The 25,315-nt window shown below is 44.4% G+C and overlaps 1 protein-coding gene across 1 annotated transcript in view; it reads left to right on the top strand.

The window, feature by feature from the left end:
* Nucleotides 1–25,315, top strand: part of CTNNA1 (catenin alpha 1) — a 143,737-nt gene that overhangs the window by 61,565 nt on the left and 56,857 nt on the right. The window contains exons 10-12 of the mRNA XM_073573743.1: nt 10,579–10,671; nt 11,838–11,994; nt 17,211–17,411. Of these exons, the coding sequence (XP_073429844.1) occupies nt 10,579–10,671; nt 11,838–11,994; nt 17,211–17,411 (451 nt within the window). The remainder of the gene's footprint in view (nt 1–10,578; nt 10,672–11,837; nt 11,995–17,210; nt 17,412–25,315) is intronic.

Here is a 25,315-nt window from a genome sequence, read left to right as displayed (position 1 = left end):
ACCCAGACTCAGACGAAATTCAGTCCTCGGATTCAGAGGACGCTCGGGAGATTGAGGGTTCCTCTTCCACGTCCACCCCTAAAACCAGGGAACAAGAAATATCACTTGGTTCCGGGAATGTGGGTGAGCTAATCAGTATGGTTAAGAGCACCATAGGGGTGGAGGAGGAAGAAGTTAAATACACTGTACAGGACGAGATGTTGGGCTGAAGCCCAAAGGAGGTGTCCTGTACACGAGAACGTACAGAATCTGATCCTCCATAATATGAGGCCTCCATATATAAAAATGAGGGCTCCTCCCAGCTCAAAGATCCAATGGATCGAGGAAAAATATATATGAGAGCTTATCAAGGAAGTCCTGGGACACCTCTACAAATCTGCTAGAAAGCTAATATGGCTTTCACATGCCCTGTCTCTGTGATTACGCACATACTCAGGACACCTTAGGGGGCAAGATACCTGACGCCCTACCCGTACTGCAGAAAGCAACGATGTTCCTAGCCGATGCTTCCGCTGATGGTCGCAAACAACTTGGGACCAGGCCAGGACCTGGAAGACCAGCCTGTAATTCGCAGGTCTCGGGTAATTCTTTAATGCACCGGCTCTTCTAGGCTGAGCATGACTGCTCTCACCAAGTCCAGGTAGCCGCAAAAGCGGCCGTCCTTTCTAACTCCTCTAGAGGAGTGCCCTGGTTAAAATCCTAAGGGAGGCGACTTATCTCCAAATGGTGCGCCATCCCCTTCCAGGGCCACTATGGGTTCAAGCCTGTCCTGGATAACATCCTGGACACAGCTTCGGACAAAAGCATCTCTTCCGAAACATAGAAATCCTAGGAGACAGGTTTTTCGTCCCTCCCGTGACCAAACCTCTGTCAACAGCTAATCTAAGCTGAATTTGCATGCCCTCATCAGATCACAGCCGCTTAGCAGCTTGAGGCTGGGCCAGTACCGGTATGAGAGACTGGCTGAGATTCCCTGGTCCTGTTGACATACTCAGGAAGAGTATAGTGAGACAAGGGCAGGAACATCCTTGTCCCTAACCATCAACAGACCCCAGATAAGCAATGACGCCCGGTTGGGGGGTCGTCTCTTGCTCTTTTTACCCGCTGGCAGTCCATCTCCACAAATCAGTGGGTCCATCGTACCATATGAGATGGACTAAAAAAAAAAAAAAAATTTGGGTTCGAGAGTCCTTCCCCGTAATGCTTATGGGTAACCTCCCTACAGCCTCCACTCCTTCAGGGCTCCTTACCAAAGATCTGCTCCGGTAGAACGCGAGGGTGCCAAAGCGGGAGAAGGACACGGCCATTTTTCACGTCCCTTCCTGGTGAGGAAGCCATCAGAGAAGAACCGAATCATCATAAACCTGAAGCTATTAAACGAATCTGTCCGGTACAGGCAAGTCAAAATGGAGTCAATCAGGGGCAGTCCCGCTCATCGGACTGAGCTCGGTAATGGCAACGGTAGAGTTGAAGGGTGCATATTACCATGTGCCAATCCATCCGACCATGTATCTCTCTAAGATCATGGCGGAAGCAGTGATTTTCATCCGGCGCCAGGGGATAGGCATTATCCCATATCTGGACGACTTCCTCTTCTCTATACCATCTATCTCATGTCAGAAGATGGACGTAGGAAAGACCCGGGGATATTAAGATCCCTGGGTTGGATACCGAACCTGGTCTATCCCTCCACGAGAGGGAAGCTTCTGGGAGTTCTCTCTGACTCAAGGGGAAAGACATCCTTCCTACCTATGGTTTGTCAGGTCGACCTTGTCCACCAAGGACCTGGTTCAGGACTAGCGGGCACTGACCCTCAGAGTCAATGTATGCTCTAGGATCTCAGACCACATGCACCCAGGCGGTTTCTTGGGCTCAGGCCCACAAAGCCACGTGCTTTTACATTCCAGGATCCGCCTGGCCTACGCGGCTACAAATTCCATAGTCCTGAAGGATTCCCCTCCCTGGTCAGTTTAAACCGGCCCTGAGGTGGTGGTTGAACTACCGAAATCTTCAGAAGGGAGTCAGCTGGATTCAGCTTCCCCTGAAAACACTCCGCTCAGATGCCAACCATCGAGGCGGGGGCGCAGTAGTAGAGAGATCCTATTTTCAGGGGCGATGGCTGCCGAGCATCAGCACCAGTTCCTTAAATCTGAGAGAACTGAAGGCCGTAGGAAAAGCGCTAAAAGACGTCATCATCGCTAATCCAAAATCGCCACGTCTGCACCTACTCGGACAACATGACCACAGTGGCCTATCTCCAGCAAAGGGGTACGAAGTACGCCGGCCTGAAAGCAATAGCAACAAGGATCTTCTGGTCAGTGCGTCTGAAAGGATCAGAAACACCCAGGCAGATTTCCTCAGTCGAGAAGACGTTCATCCGGAGGAGTGGCGCCTGGACCATGCGGTATTCGTGTCCCTAGCCTCAAGATGGGGTGGAAGTGGACCTAGCCACCAACAGGCAAAATGCGAAGACAGGGGTATTCGTCTCCCTCAACCACATGGACAGAGTGCAAGGAATAGGTGCCCTTCACCCAATGGTGGGATTCCAACCTCGCATATACCTGCCCACCCACACTGATGCGGGCAGGATAGGGCGTGAGGGGACCATGCATACCAGGATAGTGATGAGGACGTACCATGTATACCAGGATAATAAGAATGAGGGTGGCAGCACATACCAGGATGGGAGACCATATACCAATTAAAATGCTCGCCACCCGGGAGTAGAACAGGTTCATAGCTTTTGTGATGTGTGTGTATATGTATGTATGTATCAACAGAAATCCCATGTAGATCGCTAGATTGCCAGTGGGTGATATCAAAACAATTTGTTCGCCCACGGCACAAGCCACATCAGCTCCAGCAGTCAATAAATACCAGAGGAAAAAGGGAGCCAAACGATGATTACAAACATATCAATGATTTTTATTATTAATTATCATACAAAAAAGGTGCACAAAGTCATATTGAAGTGCCAATAGATGCAGATGAACACACACCCAAACAACCCCTTGTCCATCCCAGATGAAAATGAAGTCATCATATGTAGGTTCTAAAAATCATGCCTCAAAAGTGAAAGCCCAAAAATTGTAATGCCACCCTGCAAGGAGTTAATGGCCATGTGGTTCAAATTACTTCAGATACATTCCCTGGGCAAAGCTGAGTGATGAAAAGATCCTTAAGGTGCACAGGGTCTCAGCATAAGCAAGGGCAGATGCCAAAAGAAGGCAAAAGATAAGTATCATTTCAAAATCTTACCAGAGGACAGGGAAGGAGGAGGGGAACGTCTGGTATATATAATATACATTTTTTTTTTTTTTTTTTTTCTTACTGCCGAATAGTATAAGTCAATATTATTACTGCATCCTTACATGAATTTATTAAGGGATGTTGTAGTTTGTAAAATGTGATCCCTGGTCTCGTCCAGCTGGCTGCCACAGTACATCATGGACGTCACTCTTGTGCGGCCAAACTTTCCTAGAGCCTCCTGAAGAACCTTATGACGGAGGGAAAATATGTTGAGGCTACATACAGCGAGAGATGCAAATGAGTAAATTAATTGTTTGGTTTCCAGCCAATTTACTTATGCTCTTTTTGGGTTTATCTAGTATAAGCTTTACCTGAAAGGCCCTTATACTCTTATATTTATTTCTCCTATTGAGGGAGAGATACAGTCTATATCATAGGGGCATAAATTGGTTGTCGATGATATCTTGATCTGTGGTAATATTGAGGTAACAAATAGTGAGAGATGCAGATGAGTGAATTCATTATTTGATTTCTTGTTGTTTTTCTTATGCCCGTTATACTTGTATGGACCATCCAGTATGCACTCTAGTTAACAAGCCCTTATATTGCTCTGGTATGAGTTTTTTTTAGGTCTCTATACTAATATCATTATCCATGATTAGTAAAGAGTAGAACGCAGAGGCGCACTTTGCGTTAATAGTAGGGTGCCAACCCCCACGGATAGGTAGAACTATACTCTTGGGCTCTCTATGAAGAGATATTTTTTATATTATAAGGGCATAATTTTGTTTTTATATTTTATCTTTTTATATACTTATTTATTATAGTATTTATCTGAGATTCTGACGATTTTTTTTTGTTTTTAAAGGTAGTCTGTCAGCACGATTGTGCACAGTAACCTACAGACAGTGTCAGGTCAGCGCCGTTATACTGATTAAAATGATGCTTGGGTGATGAAATGAGTCTTGTGATTGGTTAATCTTTATTTTCAGTTTTGAGTTAATGATATGCTTGTTCTCTTGGTTGGCCTGTGGGGGGGCTTCATGTGGTGCTCTGCTGACATATTCATCTGTATGGCTTCTGTCAATTCACTGATCTCTCAGTTACCTGCCCTCTATTTTACATACTGCATATTATATTGTGTGGTAAAAAAATAATTTAGCATTCATCAAAATGGTGGCGGCAGAGCCTGCCCAGGAGCGTCTATCGCTTTCCTATGGATGCTACTGCACAAGCGCTAGCTGTGCCATTTTGGTAGAGCCAAGTTTTTCTTTTTCGCTAGCATTTTGATGAACATCCATTTTTCTTTTATAACCCCACAATAGTATATGCATTATGTAAAATGGGAGGCAAGTCAATGAGGGATCAGTGACCTGTCAGAAGCCATACCGGTGAATACCTAATTAGAGCACCACATGAAGACAACCCCGAAGCACGAGCATATCATTAACTGAAGACTGAAAATAAAGATTAAACAACAACCACAAGACAAATTTCATGAACCAAGGTGTCATTTTATTCAGTATAACAGCTCCAACCTGACACTTTGTGTTCTGCCTTCATACACGTTGACACGGTGTGCACTCTAGCATACAGCATAAACCACGGCTCTGTCTTCCAAAATAAGCAGATAGACTACAGAGAACAAACTTGTTTATTTGTGAAGAGTATAGAACATGCGAGCGGTAAAACTATAAAGAATACAAACGACATGCGTAAGTATTGGGCAGATGGTCACACAGCTAACACAATTACAGGAAGTGTTCAGTGTGATGCAACTTACATAGAAAAAACACAGTCGTCTAATTACATCTACTGGGCACTGACTGCTATACAGCTAATAACATCTCTTTACACACTGCATTGTAAGAAAGATATTAAGCTTGCCAGATATGCTTTACCGGATAACGAACTCAAGTTGGAGAGTTAACAGGAGGACAGATAAACACGTGTGTCCTTATGATATACACTGAATAAAATGACACCTTCTTTATCCCAGAATACATTGCTTCCTTCCCACAAAGCATTGCTTCAATCCCATGTTAGTCACAGACTGTAAATGCTATCACAGACACAGCTGTAAGTTCAGCTACCACTAGTTTGTTCTATAACTAAACCAGCACATAATACAAACACAATTGCCCTATTCAGAGGGCAGAACACTTTGTGTAGGTTACTGAACACGATCCTGCTGACAGGTTTGCTTTAATTAATTAATAAAGGTTAAATTTGAGCTGGTTAATTTTTTGTTAGCTGTTATAAACTACTCTATATTTTTGTGAGCATTTTCTGACCTATAGGCCTCTAAAAGTCATTTCATAAGTGAAGTGATGCTTCTGCATTTTAGAGGAAAATATATTAGAAGATATAGAAGAACCTGTCTCCTCCATACATCTGTGACATGGTCTCCAGGTACCTACCCGCACGCAACCTTCGATCATCTCAAGATCTCCTTCTCTACTCTCCCCTTATCTCTTCCTCCCACAACTGCATACAAGACTTCTCCCGTGCTTCCCCCATACTCTGGAACTCTGCCGCAACACATCAGACTCTCACCATCAACGGAAACCTTCAAGAAGAATCTGACGACCCATCTGTTCCGACAAGCCTACAGCCTGCAATGATCCTCGGTCTACTGAACCACCGCACGACCTGCTCTACCCTCTCCTAATGTATCCTCACCCATCCCTGTAGACTGTGAGCCCTCACGGCAGGGTCCCCTCTCTTTATGTACTTGTGTGTCCCTTGTCTTACACATGTTTATTATACTTGTCTATATTTCCCCTTTTCACATGTAAAGCGCCATGGAATAAATGGTGCTATATAAATGCATAATAATAATAATTAGAACATCAGGGACAATAGTTGAGGACCAGATTAGCCTGGCTGACCCTTCCAAGCTCTGCTGCAGTTTATTGACAGGGATCTGCTGCTATATCTCTCTAAAATGCTGGGGTGCTGGTACAGTAAGAGTCTGATTCCTCAATCATCTGACATGTTCCCTTGCTCACGATGATCTCTGTGTAAATGTTCCTACAGAGTACATTCTCACATGTTGTACCCACCACACGTGTGTTGCAGAACACATGCAGATTGTCCACTCATTGCAATTTTGCAATACAATCCTGTGGCTTTGTTGGCAGCACTTCCCTTTATGCTGCAGATTTTCTATGTGTAAGGTGGCGCTGTCATTCAAGGTTGGGGACACTCGCTAGGCAGCCAAATAATCAGATCCGGCATGGGTCTTCCATAAAACAATAACAGTCCATGCGGTTTATTCAGGCATCATAAACCCACAGCAGCAACATAAAGTTCATATAAACAGCATAGCATCCATGACAGAATACTGCTATATTATCCCTGTGGTCACACAGGCTTTGCTTCATCCAGCTAACAGGCTACACAGTCTCTTAGTAGCACTCCCGTGTCTGGGTTACCTCATAGTTGCTTCACCATGCTGCAGGCGTCCATTCCCTCTCCCTTAGGAACTCTCAGACACGTGCAGCCATTATGCACACAGGTACTCAGGAAGGCTTACACATCCTCCAGCGAGACCTTCCAAACGGACCAACCAGGTCCCAGCATTCACTCCATGTGACCTACCCTGGCCACCTTATATGGTCCGTAGCCACGGGTCACATGGCTATGACCTCATCACAGGTCCTTCACACTCACATAGTCTTTTACTACCAGCGTTTTCAGACACACCCCTGGGTGGATTTGTAGGTAGCTGGTCCTGCCCGTCTCTCCAGCTACCTGAAGACTTCCCTAAGACATTGACACGGAAGCTCAGCAGTATCATTGCTGATCAACACATACACAAGTCTTCATCTCAAGGCCACCCACCTTGAGATACATTATGATCATTCAGCATCCTACTCCTATCAGGACACTGGAAATGCTTATACCCCGGTCCTGGACCACCCACACAGCGCCCCCTAGCGGACACAGTGGTCACTACACCACATATGCAACAAATAGGTTTTCTTGAAATGTCATTATTAACACTAATATGCAGGGAATCTAGTACACTTTTATAAGCATTTTTTTTTTAAAGTATACATTTCTTTGTTAATGTCCTTCCAGTCTCAGATGGGTGGACATTCTTGTTAAAAGTTAACCCCTCGCCTCCACAGCAAACTTTAGTTTTTACAACTACATTTTTCCATTCCGTTCTTCCAAGAGCCATAACTTCTCTTATTTTTAAGTTGACATGGCCGTAGGAAAGTTTGTCTTCTAGGAGGACGAGTTGTAATTTTAAGTGACACTATATAAATACAGTGAAAAATGGGAGAAAATTCCAAGTGGGAAGAAATGGTGAAAAGAAAATATGCAATTCTGCAATGGTTTTGGTTTTACAGCATTTATTTTTATGGTAAAAGTATGATTCTCCAGGTCAGTATTTAAGTGGAAGGAGGAAGGGTCAATTGCTTTGTGTCACCATTTCCACCTGAAGCTTATATTTTTCTGTTGATGTATTGGTGTCAGGGCTTGTTTCTTGCATCACAAAAATTTTGACTACATTCATTTATTTTTAGAGGGATTGGTGACTGAAAAACCAAATGGTTTGTTATTATCAGTATAGCAAAATGAACACACCTTAGAAATATATATATTAGAACCAGACTTTCAGTATTTCTTACAGACAGGTCCGAAAGCCAGTACCATGTAGACGAAGAACACCATACATGTCCTATCTGGCAAGCCATGTACAGGGAAAGATGGTTAGCTGTCTCCATTTTGCCTTGGCTAGATGCCACTACCCCATGTGAACCCAAAATAAATATAAGCAGTCCCACACTGGCCTTAATCCTGATGCTCCCAAGTGATCTTTAATGGTCTTTAGGGGGACATATTACATAAGCAAATATAGATCAAGCGTATCTACAGAATAGTACTAACCTCAAGAATGTTTAACCCCTTAACGACCGCCGATACGCCTTTTCATGGCGGCAGTTAAGGGTACTTAAACCACAGCGCCGCTTTTCAATGGTGCAGAGGTTTAAGTGTATAGCGCCCCCCCAGAGTCGGATTTTCTCCATGGTCTCAACTACCAGGGGTAGCCGAGACCCCAGAGAACATGATTCGGGTCGGTTTTTACCGACCCCGGTGTTGCAATTGCCGTTACTAACCGTATAACGGCGACTGCAAAAAAAATGTCTGATGTGCCATTTAATTTCTCGCTCCTCTGCTGTGATTGCACATCAGAGGAGTGAGAAATAGGTTCCCGATCACCAACCCCCCAGTACCTCCCGGTGTCCCCTGGTCTCCTGGCTTCCCCTCACGGCCGCCGGCGTCTTCGTCCAGTAAGAAAATGGCAACAATAGGAAGATTTTTCCTATTGGTTCATTTTGGTTACTGTGATGGACCCTGTCACAGTGATGTAAATAAACCCCGTTTTTATCACCCCTTTAGTTAGGGAAAAATAATGAAAAAAAGAAAATATATTTTATTTCCATTTTCCCATTAGTATTAGAGTTAGGCTAAAGTGAGTTGGGTTAGGGTTTTAGGGTTGGGGTTAGGGTTGGGATTAGGGTTATGGGTAGGGTTGGGATTAGGGTTAGAGGTGTGTTGGGGTTACGGTTGGAATTAGAATTGGGAGGCTTCAACTGTTTAGGTACATCAGGGGGTCTCCAAGCGCGACATTGCACCACCATTGATTCCAGCCAATTTTGCGTTCAATAAGTCAAACAGTGCTCCCCCCCTTCTTAGCGCTGCCGTGCGCCAAACAGTGATTTACCCCCACATATGGGGAATCAGCATACTCGAGACAAATTGCACAACAACTTAGGGGGTCTAATTTCTCCTGTTACCCTTGGGAAAATAAAAAATTGGGGGCTAAAAAATCATTTTTGTGGAAAAAAAAAAAAAGATTTTTTACTTTCACGCCTCTGCGTTATAAACTTATGTGCAGCACTTGGGGGTGCAAAATGCTCCCCACACATCTAGATAAGCTCCTTGAGGGGGGTCTAGTTTCCAAAATGGGGTCACTTGTGGGGGGTCTCTACAGTTTAGGCACATCAAGGGCTGTGCAAACGCAACATGACGCCCGCAGACCATTCCATCAAAGTCTGCATTCCAAAACGTCACTACTTCCCTTTCGAGCCCCAACGTGTGCCCAAACAGTGATTCCCCTCCCACATATGGGGTACCATCGTACTCAGGACAAATTGGACAACAACTTTTAGGGTCCAATTTCTCCTGTTACCATTGTGAAAATAAAAAATTGCGGGCTAAAAAAAAAATCACTTTTATTGAAAAAAAATAATTTTATATTTTCATGGCTCTGCGTTATAAACTTTAGTTAAACATTTGGGGGTTCAAAGTTCTCCCTACACATCTAAATAAGTTCCTTAAGGCCTCTAGTTTCCAAAATGGTGTCACTTGTGGAGGGTTTCCACTGTTTAGGCACATCAGGGGCTTTCCAAACGTGACATGGCGTCCAATCTCCATTCCAGCCAATTCTGCATTGAAAAAGTCAAACGGCGCTCCTTCCCTTCTGAGCTCTGCCGTGCGCCCAAACAGTGGTTTACCCCCACATATGGGGTATCAGCGTACTCTGGACAAATTGCGCAACTTTGGGGGTCTAATTACTCCTATAAACCTTGTGATAATTACAATTTGGGGGTGAAAAGATCATTTTTGTGGAAAAAATATGATTTTTTATTTTCACGGCTCTACGTTATAAACTTCTGTGAAGCACTTGGGGGTTCAAAGTGCTCACCACACATCTAGATAATTTCCTTAATTGATAAGGCGGTTTTATTCTTCGGGTCAGTACGATTACAACGATACCTCATTTATATCATTTTTATATGTTTTGGCGCTTTTATACAATAAAAACAATTTTATATAAAAAAAATATTTGCATAGCTTTATTCTGCGAGCTATAACTTATTTATTTTTTCGCTGATGTATGGCGGCTCGTTTTTTTGCGGGACAAGATGACTCCTCCATCTGTACCGATCCCTTCCCTGGTAAGCTGAATTCGGGGACTGTAAGATGGACCCATATTTGACACTTTTTTTTTCCCGTATTTTCCTTCTGAAAATTTGGGGTGCGTCTTATGGTCTGGTGCGTCTTATAGTACGAAAAAATACGGTAAATGTTAACTTTTTCCTTCCACATTGCTTCAGTTCCTGTGAAGCACGTAAAGGGTTAAAAAACGTCTTGAATCAGCCCAGGAATGTCAGTGTGTGGAGGGCTCAGCAGCTTAGTGGCTACTGTTATCCATTTAGAGGCCACTAATGCCACAAGGTGCATTTATGTTTAGACACTTCTTCTGATTCAAATTTCATGTATATTTAAAATTGTAACTTGTTTTTGTAGGTGGCCAATTTGGCGTGCTCCATATCCAATAATGAAGAAGGTGTAAAGCTTGTTCGCATGTCCGCAAGTCAGTTGGAAGCTTTATGTCCTCAGGTAACACTGTTCACTTAGTTTTCTGGATGCACAGAAATGTTTTTTATGTTCTTGAGAAAATGATAAACTATTTTTTAATTTCCTCATGTCAAGAATTAAACCCCTTTGTCATTTGTGAGGTGCTAATATATGAAAGTAAGCCCACTTCATACATGGTGTTTGCGGTGTCATACAGTTCCCAGCTGCCTCTGATACCAACTAGCTCCATTCTTGCCATGACCAATTTTCTTTCTGCCCATTCTGTTCTTACAAGAGCCATAACTATACTATTTTTTCCCCTCCACATAGCTATATTAAAGGTTCTTTTTATTTTCAGGACCAGTTGTAGCTTTGAATGATGCCATTAATTTTACTATAGCATGTACTGAAGAATGGGGGAAAAAGCACGCAATTCTGCAATAATTTTTATGGTTTTAGTTTTTACAGTGTTTGTGTAGTTTTTTTTGTGTTTTTTTATATAATGAATACAAAATTGAGACCCATAACTTCACATTTCTGTTGATGGTGCTGTGTGAAGACTTTTTTTTCTTTTTTTGCATGGCAAGCTGACTATTTTAGTGATACTAATTTGGGTTACATAGGAGAGTTTGTTTTTTATTGGGAAGTGTTGCAACTGAAAAACTCTAATTTTGGTGTTTTTACATTTTTTTTTTTCCCTTACAGGTTAATTACAGCTTTAATTTTATATTTTCATATCAAATTATGCTTTCTTTTCCCTGTGGAAAATGAATGATTCAGATGTGTAACTTTTAAAATTTTTTTTTTTTACATTTTTTTTTTTTCTTTTTAATATTTTTTAAATATTAAACGCTTCCGTTTCAGAGGCTGGGCTAGCCCTGCTCTACTGAGCAAGTGTATGTTGTCAATTCCGACATGTTTAATGCAATCTTGTCACTGTGCAATTTTAATGCACAATGATGGTGCGCTGCCTTGCTGACTCTGATGAGACCTCACGAGCCGGCAAGAGAGCGCGCTTTCAGTGCCCATTTTAAGGCAGGCAGTAACCCCGCAATCAAGCACAACAGAGACCAGCCCCGCACTGCCCCCGCAAGTGACGTCAGTTTTTCAATGCATGAATAAAATAAGACTTACTGCAGCACTAGCTGTAATGTGCATATTAACATTGCATGACCAAACACTACTTTTGTGTTTTTCTGATAACAAAGGTTATAAATGCAGCATTGGCACTTGCTGCTAAACCTCATAGCAAAGTAGCTCAAGAAACAATGGATCTTTTCAAAGAACAGTGGGAGAAACAAGTTCGTATATTGACAGATGCAGTTGATGACATCACATCAATCGATGACTTCCTGGCTGTTTCAGGTATCTCTCTAAATGTTTAATTAAATACTTTTCTACCTAATCTTAAATCATTTTAAAATATTTTAAGTGCTTGGGTGTGATGTACATTCCTTCCATATTCCAATGACTGTCAGAAGTAAACATTGAACAGACCTACACTGAGCAGTTCCATTAAGTGGGCAACTGCAGCTGCAGAACAGTGGGCTTCATACAGTCTGATCAGAATGTTTAACTTAGAACCTCCTGTTGAATTATATAAATTTTTGCCTAGCGGCATTAGATCAACTTATGATTTTTGGAGGTGCGGTTCATACTCTTTTTTTTTTTTTTTAATTCATTATATTGAGGACCAACAGTGGTGAAAACAAGTATTTGATACACCGCTGATTTTGCAAGTTTTCCCAGCCACAAAGAATTGAGAGGTCTAATTTTTATCGTAGGTACACTTCAACTGTGAGACGTAATCTAAAAATAGAAAGCTGAAAATCACATTGTATGATTTTTAAATAGTTTAAATTATTTTATTGCATTAAATAAGTATTTGATACAATAGAAAAACAGAACTTAATATTTGGTACAGAAACCTTTGTTTGCAATAACAGAAGTCAGAAGTTTCCTGTAGTTCTTGATCAGATTCCCTCCAGATCTTTCAGGTTTTCGAGGTAGTCTCTGGGCAACATTAAGTTTCAGCTCCCTCCAAAGATTTTCTATTGGGTTGAGTTCTGGACACTGGCCATTCCACTCCAGGACCTTGAAATGCTTCTTACGCAGCCACTCCTTAGTTGCCCTGGCTGCGCGTTTTGGGTCATTGGTCGAGGTTGGGTCTTCCACCATGACAGTCTTCAATGTGCATGCAAAAGGATGGAGGTTATTGCCCAAAATCTTGCAATACATGAACCCATCCATCCTCCCTTTGCAGAAAAGAATCCCCAAAGTATGAAGTTTCCCCCACTGTCACGATCCCGCCACTGACACCGGTATGTCACGGATGGACGGAGGGATGCAACGCACTGCCGACACTCGGCTATCACAGGCATAAGGGGGCTTATGTTAGTTATCCCACCTCTGGCACCATGTGATAAAAACAGCATGCTAGTCTTGCCATAACAATTTATCGCAGGGGGGTTATTTTGGATGTCCCACCACTGCTAACAATCTTTCACGAACTGCGGGGATTTATGTATATCCCACTTTTCAGTTCCACTTTGGAACTCGCAGCTCCCCGGCGCCCCTCCTTACCCTCAGGTCAGTCAGGGAACTACACCGGGGATAATGGGTCGCCGGCCAGCTGCTTCAATGAGGTCTGGCCACCCGGCACGCTGCAGTGAGGGAATTATAAAATGCTCTGGCTGCAGCCACCCAATTAGCTTATAAAATCCCTTCCATCACTCAGCAGTACCCAGGGCCTAGATCATAATTTGCCGCCACCAGCTCCAGAGTTTCTCTGATTAAGTTATAAACTTAATAGAGGGGTTCGAAGCCAACCTAATTCAGTAGCAATTATTTTAATGGCACGTGTTTGTTTTTAGAGCATGAAGACAGACTAATAAAGTTATAATTTATTCCCAAAAAGGGAGGCAGTGATTACACAGATAAAAGATGTTACAAAGTTGAGACATTAGGTATATACAATGCAAATATAAAATAAATGGGATTAGCATAGAGATCAACACTTACAGTTGCTTAGATGGTCTGTGGGCTAACCAAGTGGGGAGGCAGGGCCACACATCCCCCTGCATCTGGGGTCCTTTGGGCATGAAACCTCCAGCTCGAATGACCAATTTTAAGGAGGGAGTACCTTATAGCTTTGGGTTTGTGACATCACGAAAGGGGCGGTCTGGTGATGTTCCTCCCCCTGCTCTAGGAGTTACAATTCTGACTACAACACTTATTATAACTATATCTCGCTGAGGGTACCTCGTATAAACATGCACATGGTATCATTTTCTTTAGGCTGTCGGAGGGTATAATTCAAGTCCAAACATGCAGTAGTTATGTCACACCGTTTAGGAGGAATCCATTTTTTGGATTCCGTGGGTGCTAGAACCGTGAAAATTATGGGCCAGAACGCTGGGTCGATGCATTTTGCAGAAATGTAATTTTCATATCTCTGCCACGTATGGTTTTCTGTTATGATTGAGTCGCCGTAGGAGGCAAAAATAGAAATGCTAGCTAAGCCCAGAAAACCAGAGAAGTTGGCAGCTATCGGATTGCAGACCCCTGAACCTATCAACACAACTAGCAGTAGCCGTTGGGGGGCTCCTACGATGCCCTAGGCCCCTCGATCACAGCCGGAGGACTACATAGCCTAAAGACAGAAAGGGAAATCTAAACTGCCCCAGAGCAGACCCCAAAGCAAAAGGCAGCCCCCCGCATATAATGACGGTGAAGCAAGAAGAGAGAACAAAACACAGACAGAAAGATAGACTGAGCAAAGATGGGGCCAACGCTAGCTTAGATAGGAAAGGACAGGAAGGCTTCTGTCTGCAATCCGTGAAAAACCCTATGAAAATAAGAGCCAACAAACTGACAGTAAAAAAGGCCCTGAAGACGCTAGGCTTCAAAAAAGCTATGTCAGTACTCAGGAATATTCTGAAGACCGAGCAACAGGCAAAAGGAGATTCAGCTCACCCCAGCAGGGAATGGCAGAATCCAGAAAAGCAAGGAAAACAAAACACTAATGCAAAAAGGCAAAGCAGAAATCTTAGCTTTAGATGAGCAGGAATCAGACTGGTTTCCTAGAAGTCCACAGAGAAATCACCCGCAGGCCAGAAGGGCGTCGGCAGCCTTATATCCAGTCATTAACTCCACTCAGCCAGTCATCATCATCAGCCCCAGGTGTTTGACAATCAGGCTCACTACCTTTCTTCACCAGAAGAGGGAGTTCCTCGGGCCTCAGTAGTGAAGGGGAAAATGAACTCACAACAGTTTTCGAGATCCAGTCTCTTTAATGTTACCCATACTTATATCCAGCCGCATGGTGCTTCAAACAAAGACATTCTTTCCCCTTAGCTTAATTAACATTCCTTAACTGGAGAGGAGAGAAATGCTGGCACAGGAAGTGTCTGGTGTCCTATTACAGATGCAGGCAGAGGAGACATACAAAGCTGCAGCTGCTAAGGGGGGAAGGAGGGGGGGTCACATCTGCAGCATGTGAAAAGCAGAAGTCTCATTAACAATGGGAGATTCTGGAATGTTCCAACGAAGTCATATCTTATCATTACACCCACCATGCTTCATGGTTGGGACAGAGTTCTTGAGATTGTACTCATCCTTCTTCATCCAAACACGGCGAATGAGGTTGATACGAAAAAGTTCTATTTTGGTCTCCTCCGACCATATGACCTTTTACCATTCCTCCTCTGGATCATCCAGATGGTCATTGGTGAACTTCAAAAGGGCCTGGACACGTTCTGGCATGAGCAGAGGGACCTTGTGTGCCCTTGCAGGCTTTTAACCCCTTTAAGACCTATGACATGTACCCATAACAGCCGTGGGTGGAATCGCGATCCACCTGTGGCTGTTAGCATGTTAAATGATGCTGTCAGTCTCTGAAAACGGCATTTAACATGATCACGCTGGAAGCGTGTCATTAGTGCCGCCCATCGGTGCCCATGTCACATGACAACAAGTCACCAGTGGGTTGGCATGACAACACGGGGTCTGTATCTCCTTGGCAGGCGCTAATAGCAGATGAGCATTTTAGCTACACGTAGCAGGGCTGAAGAAATGAAGATGCTATGGGTCTCGGTTAAATGGCGCCAATTTTTTTTTTTTTTTTTACCACTTAAATAAAAGATCATGCTTGTGGAAAAAAATATGATTTTTTTTTTAATTTTTATGGCTCTACGTTATAAACTTCTGTGAAGCACTTGGGGGTTCAAAGTGCTCACCACACATCCTAGATAAGTTCCTTGGGGGTCTAGTTACCAAAATGGTGTCACTTTTGAGGGAGTTACACTGTTTAGGCACATCAGGGGCTCTCCAAACACGACATGGCGTCTAGCCAATTTTGCATTGAAAAAGTCAAATGCGCTCATTCCCTTCCGAGCTCTGCCATGCACCCAAACAGTGGTTTACCCCCACATATGGGGTATCAGCCTACTCAGGACAAATTGCAAAACAACTTTGGGGTCCAATTTCTCCTGTTACCCTTAGGAAAATAAAAATTGGGGGCAAAAATATCATTTTTGTGGAAAAAAAAATGATTTTTTTATTTTCACGCCCGGGCGTTATAAACTTCTGTGAAGCACTTGGGGGTTCAAAGTGCTCACCACACATCTAGATAAGTTCCGAGGGGGGTCTAGTTTCTAAAATGGGGTCACTTGTGGGGGGGTTTCCACTGTTTAGGCACATCAGGGGCTCTCCAACGCAACATGGTGTCTGATCTCAATTCCAGCCAATTTTGCGTTGCAAAAGTCAAACGGCGCTAATTTCGTTCCAAGCTCTGCCATGCGCCGAAACAGTGGTTCCCCCCTACATATCAGGTATCACCGTACTCAGGACAAATTGCACAATAACTTTTGCAGTCGAATTTCTTCTGTTACCCTTGGCAAAATGAAAAAAAAAAAAATGGACCTGAAGTAATTTTTTTGTGAAAAAAAAGTTAAATGTTCATTTTTTTATTAAAACATTCAAAAAATTCCTTTGAAGCATGTGAAGGTTTAATAAACTTCTTGAATGTGGTTTTGAGTACCCTGAGGGGTACAGTTTTTAGAATGGTGTCACTTTTGGGTATTTTCAATCATATAGACCCCTCAAAGTGACTTCAAATGTGATGTGGTCCCTATAAAAAAAATGGTGTTGTAAAAATGAGAAATCGCTGGTCAAGATTTAACCCTTATAACTTCCTAACAAAAAAAATTTGGTTCCAACATTGTGCTGATGTAAAGTAAACATGTGGGAAATGTTACTTATTAAGTATTTTGTGTGCCATATCTCTGATTTAAGGGCATGAAAACTCAAAGTTGGAAAATTGCGAAATTTTCAAAACTTTCTCCAAATTTCCGTTTTTTTCACAAATAAACACAAGTTATATAACTGAAATTTTACCACTAACATGAAGTACAATATGTCACTAGAAAAACAATGTCAGAATCACCAGGATGCATGGAAGCGTTCAAGAGTCATTACCACATAAAGGGACTGTGGTCAGAATTGTAAAAATTAGCCTGGTCATTAACGTGCAATCCACCCTTGGAGGTAAAGGGGTAAATGGAATTTTTTATTCATTGCAGAAAATCATATTTTGGAAGATGTCAATAAGTGTGTCATAGCTCTTCAGGAAAAAGATGTTGATGGACTGGATCGTACAGCGGGTGCAATACGTGGGCGTGCAGCTAGAGTCATTTATGTTGTTACTTCAGAGATGGATAATTATGAACCTGGAGTCTATACAGAAAAAGTACTGGAAGCGACCAAACTTTTGTCAAATACAGGTAAAGCTAAGAGCATTTATGTCTTTTTTTTTTTTTTTTAATAAAATGTGTTTTAGTATGTGGTAGACTCTATATTACCCTTTAGATTAGTGGGAATATAAGTGCAGAAACCTCCACCCATCACTCAGATGACTTGTTGGAAATTGGCTGCTCAGGAGGCAGAATCACTCACTTCCTGCATTAGTACTTGTTTATAGACCTTGTATTGGTGTTTTGAACAGACATGAGCAGATCCTTTGAAATTCACTGGCTTCGCTGTATTTTCCCCACAAATCCGAGTTGCAGCGAATAAATTCTCCATGAAATGCAATAGTGCAACACAGTGGCATAGAGTCCGATGGGCCCCAGTGCATAATTTGGACCCAATTCCCCTCGACTAGGGATGGGCGAATCCTGAAATACTCGGAATCGCTAGACTCTAACGAGTCCGACTCGGAAACTCGCTACTCGTTGCGAGTCTAGCGAGTCCAATGTTAATGAATGGGGATGCGAGTATTGCAGCGATTCCTGTGCTGCCATTTTTTTTGTTCCGCTTACTTCCCGCATGTGGCTGTGCCCACCATGCGGAAAGTAAGCAGAACAATTGCGGATGGTACCCACGGTCCGGAGGAGAGGAGACTGTCCTCCGGGCTTTGGGCACCATATCCCTGTAAAAAATAGAATTTAAAAATAAAAAATATTGTTATTCTCACCCTCCGACGTCCCGCGCGGCCTTCCCGCCTCTCCACGCATCCGTTCCCAGTAGTCCTTTGCGAAAATGCCCGCAATGGCGTCCATTCTTGCGGGATCGCGAAGTCTCGCGGTCATTCGCGCGACGTCATCGCGAATTACCGCGAGACATCGCGATCCCGCGAGAACGGACGTCATCGCGGGCATTTTCGCAAAGGATTACTGGGAACGGATGCGTGGAGAGGCGGGAAGGCTGCGCGGGACGTCGGAGGGTAAGAATAACAATATATATTTTTTTTTTTTTTTTACATTTTATCTTTTACTACTGATGCTGCATAGGCAGCCTCAGTAGTAAAAAGTTGGTCACACTTCTCAAACACTATGTTTGACGAGTATGACCAACCTGTCAATCAGTTCTCCAAGCGATGCTACAGATCGCTTGGAAAACGCTAGCATTTGCATTGGACTCGTTACTGTGCGAGTAATCGCTTGGAAACTCGCAGAGTACCGACTCCTGCGAGTCCCCTACTACTCGCAGAGTAACGAGTCCTAACGAGTAGATTCGCCCATCCCTACCCTCGACCCATTCGCGCCCACATGCTGGTCAGATATATGGGCCCTTGTAGCATTCAAAATCTTAGGACATATGAGTTGCCCCTCTCCATTATGTAGTAATGTCACTCATCCTGGGCTCCTTCCTCGTATATGTCGTCTATCCTGGATGTATATGATCCCCATCTTGGTATATTTGACCTCCATCCTCATATACAGTGTATGTTCCCCATCCTGGTGTATATATTTTCCCCATCCTGGACTCATCCTGTTATATACAGTCGTAGCTGAAAGTGATGACATCCTTGAAATAGTTTCAGAAAATTAAGTATTTTTCCCAGAAAATTATTGAAATTGCATGTTTTTGTTTACCCCTTTTTTTTTTTTTCCTTTGTAAGTATTTGAACAACACAAAAAAAAGAAAACAGAGGAAAAAAGGCAAATTGGACAATTTAACTCAAAACCCTCTAAATGGGCAAGACAATTTTTAACAACTTTCCAAAGATTTGTTGAGCTCTCCATTCATGTTGTCACGATCCATTTTTGGATCTGTGTCAGATCTGCAATCTCACATTAAAACACTTTTCCTTTCAGGCTATCGGGGGTTAATATCAGTTTTTCCCCCCGGTGGCCGCTGGTGTAACTACATAGCTGGTGAATTTGCTGATGTAGGTTGTGACCACTCCCACCTTCCTTTAAAAGATCACTTTAGGCATCAGCTGGGGTGGGTGATACACTTCCTCTTTGGAGACCAACCAAGTTGGGGTCAGGAGCTGGCTGAGTGCAGTAGTACTTCAGCTGAATGCAGTGATCTGCTGCCTAACTCTGCTGTGCGGTGCATTGCAGCAGACAAAGCTAAGTGTTGTTTGTCTTACCTTGTTTGTATATCTTCCCTTGGTGTTATATTAGTGCAGCGGTGGGACCAGTGTCCGCACTTACCAATTCCCTATTGAGGGATAAGTGCAGAGCAAGTGAGGGCTAAGGTATCCTGCTCGGCGACGATTTGAAAGAAACCGTATAGGGACGTCAAGATAGACCAGGGCACAGCCTCAGGAGAGTGTAGGAGGTGTCCATTTCCCCGTTCCCTATCACAGGGCCCACCTTTGTAATTGTGTCTCCGGTGTTCCCTTGTTTGTTTGCTGTTTTGTGACCGACCGATTGCTGGGTCGTGTCACACAGGGCCAATCACTTTGTGACTCGTGCTGTGACTGTCACACAGACGTGACAATCACACAGACGTGACACATGCATCTGTGTCGCTGAACAGCTGATTATCGGGAGCGCTCCAGGTATCCGGGTTACCAAGGCAGCTATTCAGGAAGCGCTATAGCTATTTGGATAAGCTCTTATCCAAAGCTATTCAATCAACCCTAATCATAAAATCTGAAGATTACCAAAGGATGTTGGGTTGCAATGTAGTGCCCAGTATAAGAAAGCTGTGCTTGTGTCCTAGATCACGGGTCTCAAACATACTTCAAAAAGCACCCAGAAATGAATGGAAACAAAATGCTTTAGAGTTCTGAGGTGGCCAGTAGTGATGAGCGAGTATACTTGTTGCTTGGGTTTTCTCTTGAGTATTTTGGCGTGCTCGGAGATTTAGTTTGTGTCGACGCAGCTGCATGATTTGCGGCTGCTGGACAGGCTGAATACATGTGGGGGTTGCCTGTTTGTTAGGGAATTCCCATATGTATTCAGGCTGTCTAGGAGCCGCAAATCATGCAGCTGCGTCGACACAAACTAAATCTCCGAGCACGTCAAAATACTCGGAGGACACCCGAGCATGCTCAAGAAAACCCGACCAATGAGTATACTCGCTCATCACTAGTGGCCGCAGTGATTCCAGATCTAAATCCAGTGGAACACAAATGGAGAGATCTGAAGCAGTTTACAAAAAAAGTGGTCCAAAATTCCTGTTGAGAGACGTAAGAAGCTTGTTGATGGTTATAGGAAGCGATCGATTGCAATTATCTTTTCCAGACGGTGTGCAAGTTGAGGGTGCCAGCATTTTTGTCCAGTCTATTTCTGGAGTTTTATGTGAAATTATGTTCAATTGCCTTATTTTTCCTGTGTGTGTGTGTGTTTTTTTTTTATTTTGGGGGGGGGGTTACAATACACACAACGGAAATAAACATGTGTATCATAAAACATGTGTAATTGCAATAATTTTCTTGGGCAAATACTTCCTTTTCTGGAACAATTTCAAGGTGCCAACACTTTCGGCCATGACTGTATGTTCCCCATGCTGGTATATACGGGGGTTGGACAAAATAATGGAAACACCTGGAAACATCAACAAAAGTTAGTTTAATATGGTGTAGGTCCACCTTTTGCGGCGATTACAGCCTCAATTCTCCGAGGTATGGATTCATACAAGGTGTGAATTGTTTCCAAAGGAATTTTAGCCCATTCTTCAGTTAAAATACCCTCCAGTTTAAACAAGTTTTAAAAAAAAAAAAATACCCTCCAGTTCTTTGAGTGACGATGGCGGCGGAAATCGACGTCTAACTTGAATCTCTAAAATCGACCATAAATGCTCAATAATGTTGAGGTCTGGGGATTGTGGGGGCCAGATGAGATGGTCAACTTCATTGCAATGTTCCTTGTGCCATGCTTTAACGATTCTAGCTGTATGAATTGGTGCATTATCATCCTGAAAGATGGCATTCCCCTCCAGGTACAGTGCTTGAACCATAGGATGCACTTGGTCGCCCAAAATGCCTAAATAATCACGGCTGTTAATTCTTCCATGAAGGGATATCATTGGCCCAGCGGATCACCACGAAATAGCACCCCAGATCATCACAGAACATCCGCCATGTTTTACGGTTGGGAGAAGGCAATCTGGATGGAATGCTTCTTTCGGCTGTCTCCAAACGTACACTCGGCCGGAGGTCGGAAATGGGGTAAACGATGATTCGTCTGAGAATATCACATGTTTCCACTGCTCGAGGGACCTATTCTTGAGGTTTCTACACCACTCTAAACGCTTGGAAACATTTGTCATTGAGAGCAGCGGTTTTCCAATTGCAGCTCTTTCATGGAATCCAGATTTGTGTAGCTCCCGACGAACAGTTGTCGTGGAAACTGGGTTCTGTAGATGTTCATTGAGCTCAGCAGTGATTTTCGGAGCCGTGGTCTTGCGATCCTCTCTCACAATTCGCTTTGGAGTCCGACGGTCTCTCTGTCAACTTCGACTTTCGGCCGGACCTGTGCTTTGCTGCGGACGTTTTTCCTTCTCTTTCAAACGCAGTCATTAATTTGGATACAGTACCTCTTGACACGCCAAGCATTCGGGCACTTTCTGTTACACTAGCGCCTGCCATACGAGAACCAACAATTTGGCCTCATTGAAAATCTGAGAGATCTGCCATTGGTATCAGGTTCTCATCAATGTTCTTAAAATACTGCAAAACAAACAGTTAATTTACATACACATGTCACATAACACAAATCAACTACAAAACATTACCATATGTCACGGTTTGCATGTTTATAACATGTTCGAAGATTATGATGCCAAAACGTTAGGTGTTTCCATTATTTTGTCCAACCCCTGTATGTCCCTTATCATGGGCCCCTTCCTTCTGTATGTGTTCCCCATTCTGCTGCTGTTCTTATAATCATAGAAAAAATAAAGATACTCCTGTTCCCTTCAGTCCCACGCAACACCGTGTCCTCTTCTGAAGCTGGCAGCTGACTTCAGCATGCATGCGATGAGAGCCCATTACGTCATTGCCATGCAGCGATGAGAGCCCATTACGTCATTGCCATGCATGTGTATTGCAGCGCAGAGACCCATGTGCAGCAATACACTCCAGTTGACTGTGCGTCCTCAAACACACATCCAGTTAAAGTTTACGCTGATGTCAGCTGGCCCCTCATCTGTATGGGCCCAGTTGCGGTTGCGTCCTCTATGACCGCTGTTGTTAGGCCCCTGCTGCAAAGCTTTTAACCCCTTTCTGACATGAGACGTACTATCCCGTCCACGGTACCCGAGCCCCTATGACTGGGGACGGGATAGTACGTCTATGCGATCAGCGGCGCTCCGGGGGGAGGGCGCCGCTGATTGCGGCCAGGTGTCTGCTGATTATCTCAGCTGACACCCGGCACGTTAACCCCTGGTACACTGCGATCAAACATAATCGCAGTGTACTGGGGGATTAGGGAAGAATCGGCAGGGAGGGGGCTCCCTCCGTGTTTCCCTGAGACCCCCGGAGATGCTCTGGGGGTCTCCTCTGCAGGCTCCCGGATCCAAGATGGCCGTGGGGGCCTGCAGGGAGGCGGCTTCCTCAGTACCTGCAGAGAGCAGGCACGGAGGAAGCCTGTGCAGAACCTGTCCATGTCACGCGGGGCTTAGTTCAACTAAGGCTGAAATACCCGGGGCCCCTGTGATGTCCCTTTAACTAGGGGAAACCCTGTCTGACCCTCAACCCAGGGTTTTTGCTGATGGTGCAAATGCCTGAGCCTCCAACCTTTCCTTATCTCTTGCTCAGCCCTGCACTTAACCCTCCACCCAGTGAGGAGACAAACCACCAAAGCCACCACACAAATTATGACAGACAGGGAGAACTTAAACTGCACTGCATGCACACAGGAATATACAGTAATGTGAACAGGGCACAACTAAACACAAATATGGGAAGGAGAAAGGATAACAACGGATCATACGTCACCAGATACGAATCTCTCTCTTTTCAACACCTCCACTCCAGACCGGAACCACTTGGTACTAAACACAAGCTATAGTCGGCGACGCCCATAGGCCAGCATGACTATTTAAAGACCATGGGCGTGACTAAACATCCAACCTGGTCTCCAGCAAGATTAACCCCCGAGAGCCTGAAGATCAAGCCGGCGCCACTGAGGCTATAGTGGATGGAGGTGGAACTACCTCTGCCTGCCGGACGCTGTGGTGTGAACAGCGTCCGACATGACATTACCCCGTCTTCTACGAGGGACCCCCGGACCCTCAAGACTCATAGGACCCGGCTTGTCCGGATGACGATGGTGAAAGGAACTGACCAGCCGATTCGCATGTATGTCTGAGGCTGGAACCCAAGACCTCTCCTCCGGACCATACCCCCGCCAGTGCACCAAATACTGAAGAGTACGGCGTACTACTCGAGAGTCCACTACCTTGGCGACCTCAAACTCTAAATCGCCATCCACCATGACTGGAGGTGGCATCGGCTTCGTGTCCACCAAGCCTACCACCTTTTTCAATAAAGCCCTGTGAAACACGTTGTGTATCTTGTACACCGCAGGAAGTTCCAACCGATAAGCCACTGGGTTAATGATGGCAGAAATCCTAAAAGGCCCAATAAACCTTGGACCCAGTTTTAAAGATGGAATTTTGTGTTTTATGTTCTTCGTAGCTAACCACACCCATTCACCCACACACAGGTCCGGACCTGGCACACGTCTACTGTCAGCCACCCGTTTGTACCTAGCACTCATGCTCAACAAACGCTGTTTCACCCTCCTCCAGACCGATGACAATTGGGCTCCTAGCTGATCCTCCTCCGGGACACCCCCCGAGTCACCCTGACGTAAGGTACAAAACTGAGGATGTTGACCGTACACACAAAAGAATGGAGACTCTCCCGATGACTCTTGGCGGTAATTATTTAGCGCGAATTCGGCCAGAGGAAGGAAAGTAGACCACTCCTCCTGGTTGTCGGACACAAAGCATCGTAAATACTGTTCTAAATTTTGGTTCATGCGCTCAGTTTGTCCATTAGACTGTGGATGAAACGCCGATGAATGTGACAACTTGCTCCCCAAGCGTGAGCAAAAAGCTTTCCAAAACCTCGCCACAAATTGCGTACCCCTATCAGATACTATGTCCGACGGAACTCCGTGGAGTCTGACCACCTCCTTCACAAATACTTGAGCCAACGTCTTTGCATTGGGCAATGAAGACAACGCCACAAAATGCACCATCTTTGAAAAACGGTCAACCACCACCAGGATGACCGTGTTCCCCGCCGAGGCTGGCAAGTCAGTGATGAAATCCATGGAGATTTCTGTCCATGGCCTATTGGGTACCCCCAGAGGCTGTAGCGTGCCAGCAGGACGGGTTCGGGGTGACTTAGCCCTAGCGCACGTTATGCAAGCTGCCACGTACGAGAACACGTCCTGCCGGATTCTGGGCCACCAGAAACAACGCGATACCAGCTCTAAGGTGCCCTTCACCCCTGGATGACCAGCCAGTACCGAGTCGTGGTGTTCCTTCAACACCTTAAGCCGAAGATGCAGGGGTACAAATGATTTGTTGGCGGGAAGTCCTGGCCGTACCTCCTCTTGGGCCTCGGCAATCTCCGCCTCTACCTCAGTCGTGAGAGCCGAGACCACTACCCCTTCCTGGAGGATGGGTACCGGCTCTTCCCGAGGTTCTCCCCCCAGAAAACACCTAGACAAAGCATCCGCCTTGGTGTTTTTAGCCCCGGGACGGTAAGTCACAAGAAAATTGAAACAAGTAAAAAATCAATGCCCAGCGGGCCTGCCTAGGAGACAGACGCTTGGCCGACTCCAGATAGAGAAGATTCTTATGGTCGGTGATGACTGTGACCTGGTGAGCCGCCCCCTCCAAGAAGTGTCGCCATTCCTCAAAAGCCAATTTGATGGCCAACAACTCTCGGTTGCCGATATCATAATTCCGTTCGGCCGGCGACAGCTTCTTG

The sequence above is a fragment of the Dendrobates tinctorius genome, unplaced genomic scaffold, assembly GCF_039654945.1.
Source record: "Dendrobates tinctorius isolate UK_male_01 unplaced genomic scaffold, ASM3965494v1 ptg000036l, whole genome shotgun sequence".
Lineage (NCBI taxonomy): Eukaryota > Metazoa > Chordata > Amphibia > Anura > Dendrobatidae > Dendrobates > Dendrobates tinctorius.
The sequence above is the reverse complement of the archived record's forward strand: the minus strand, read 5'-3'. Positions and strand labels throughout refer to the sequence as shown.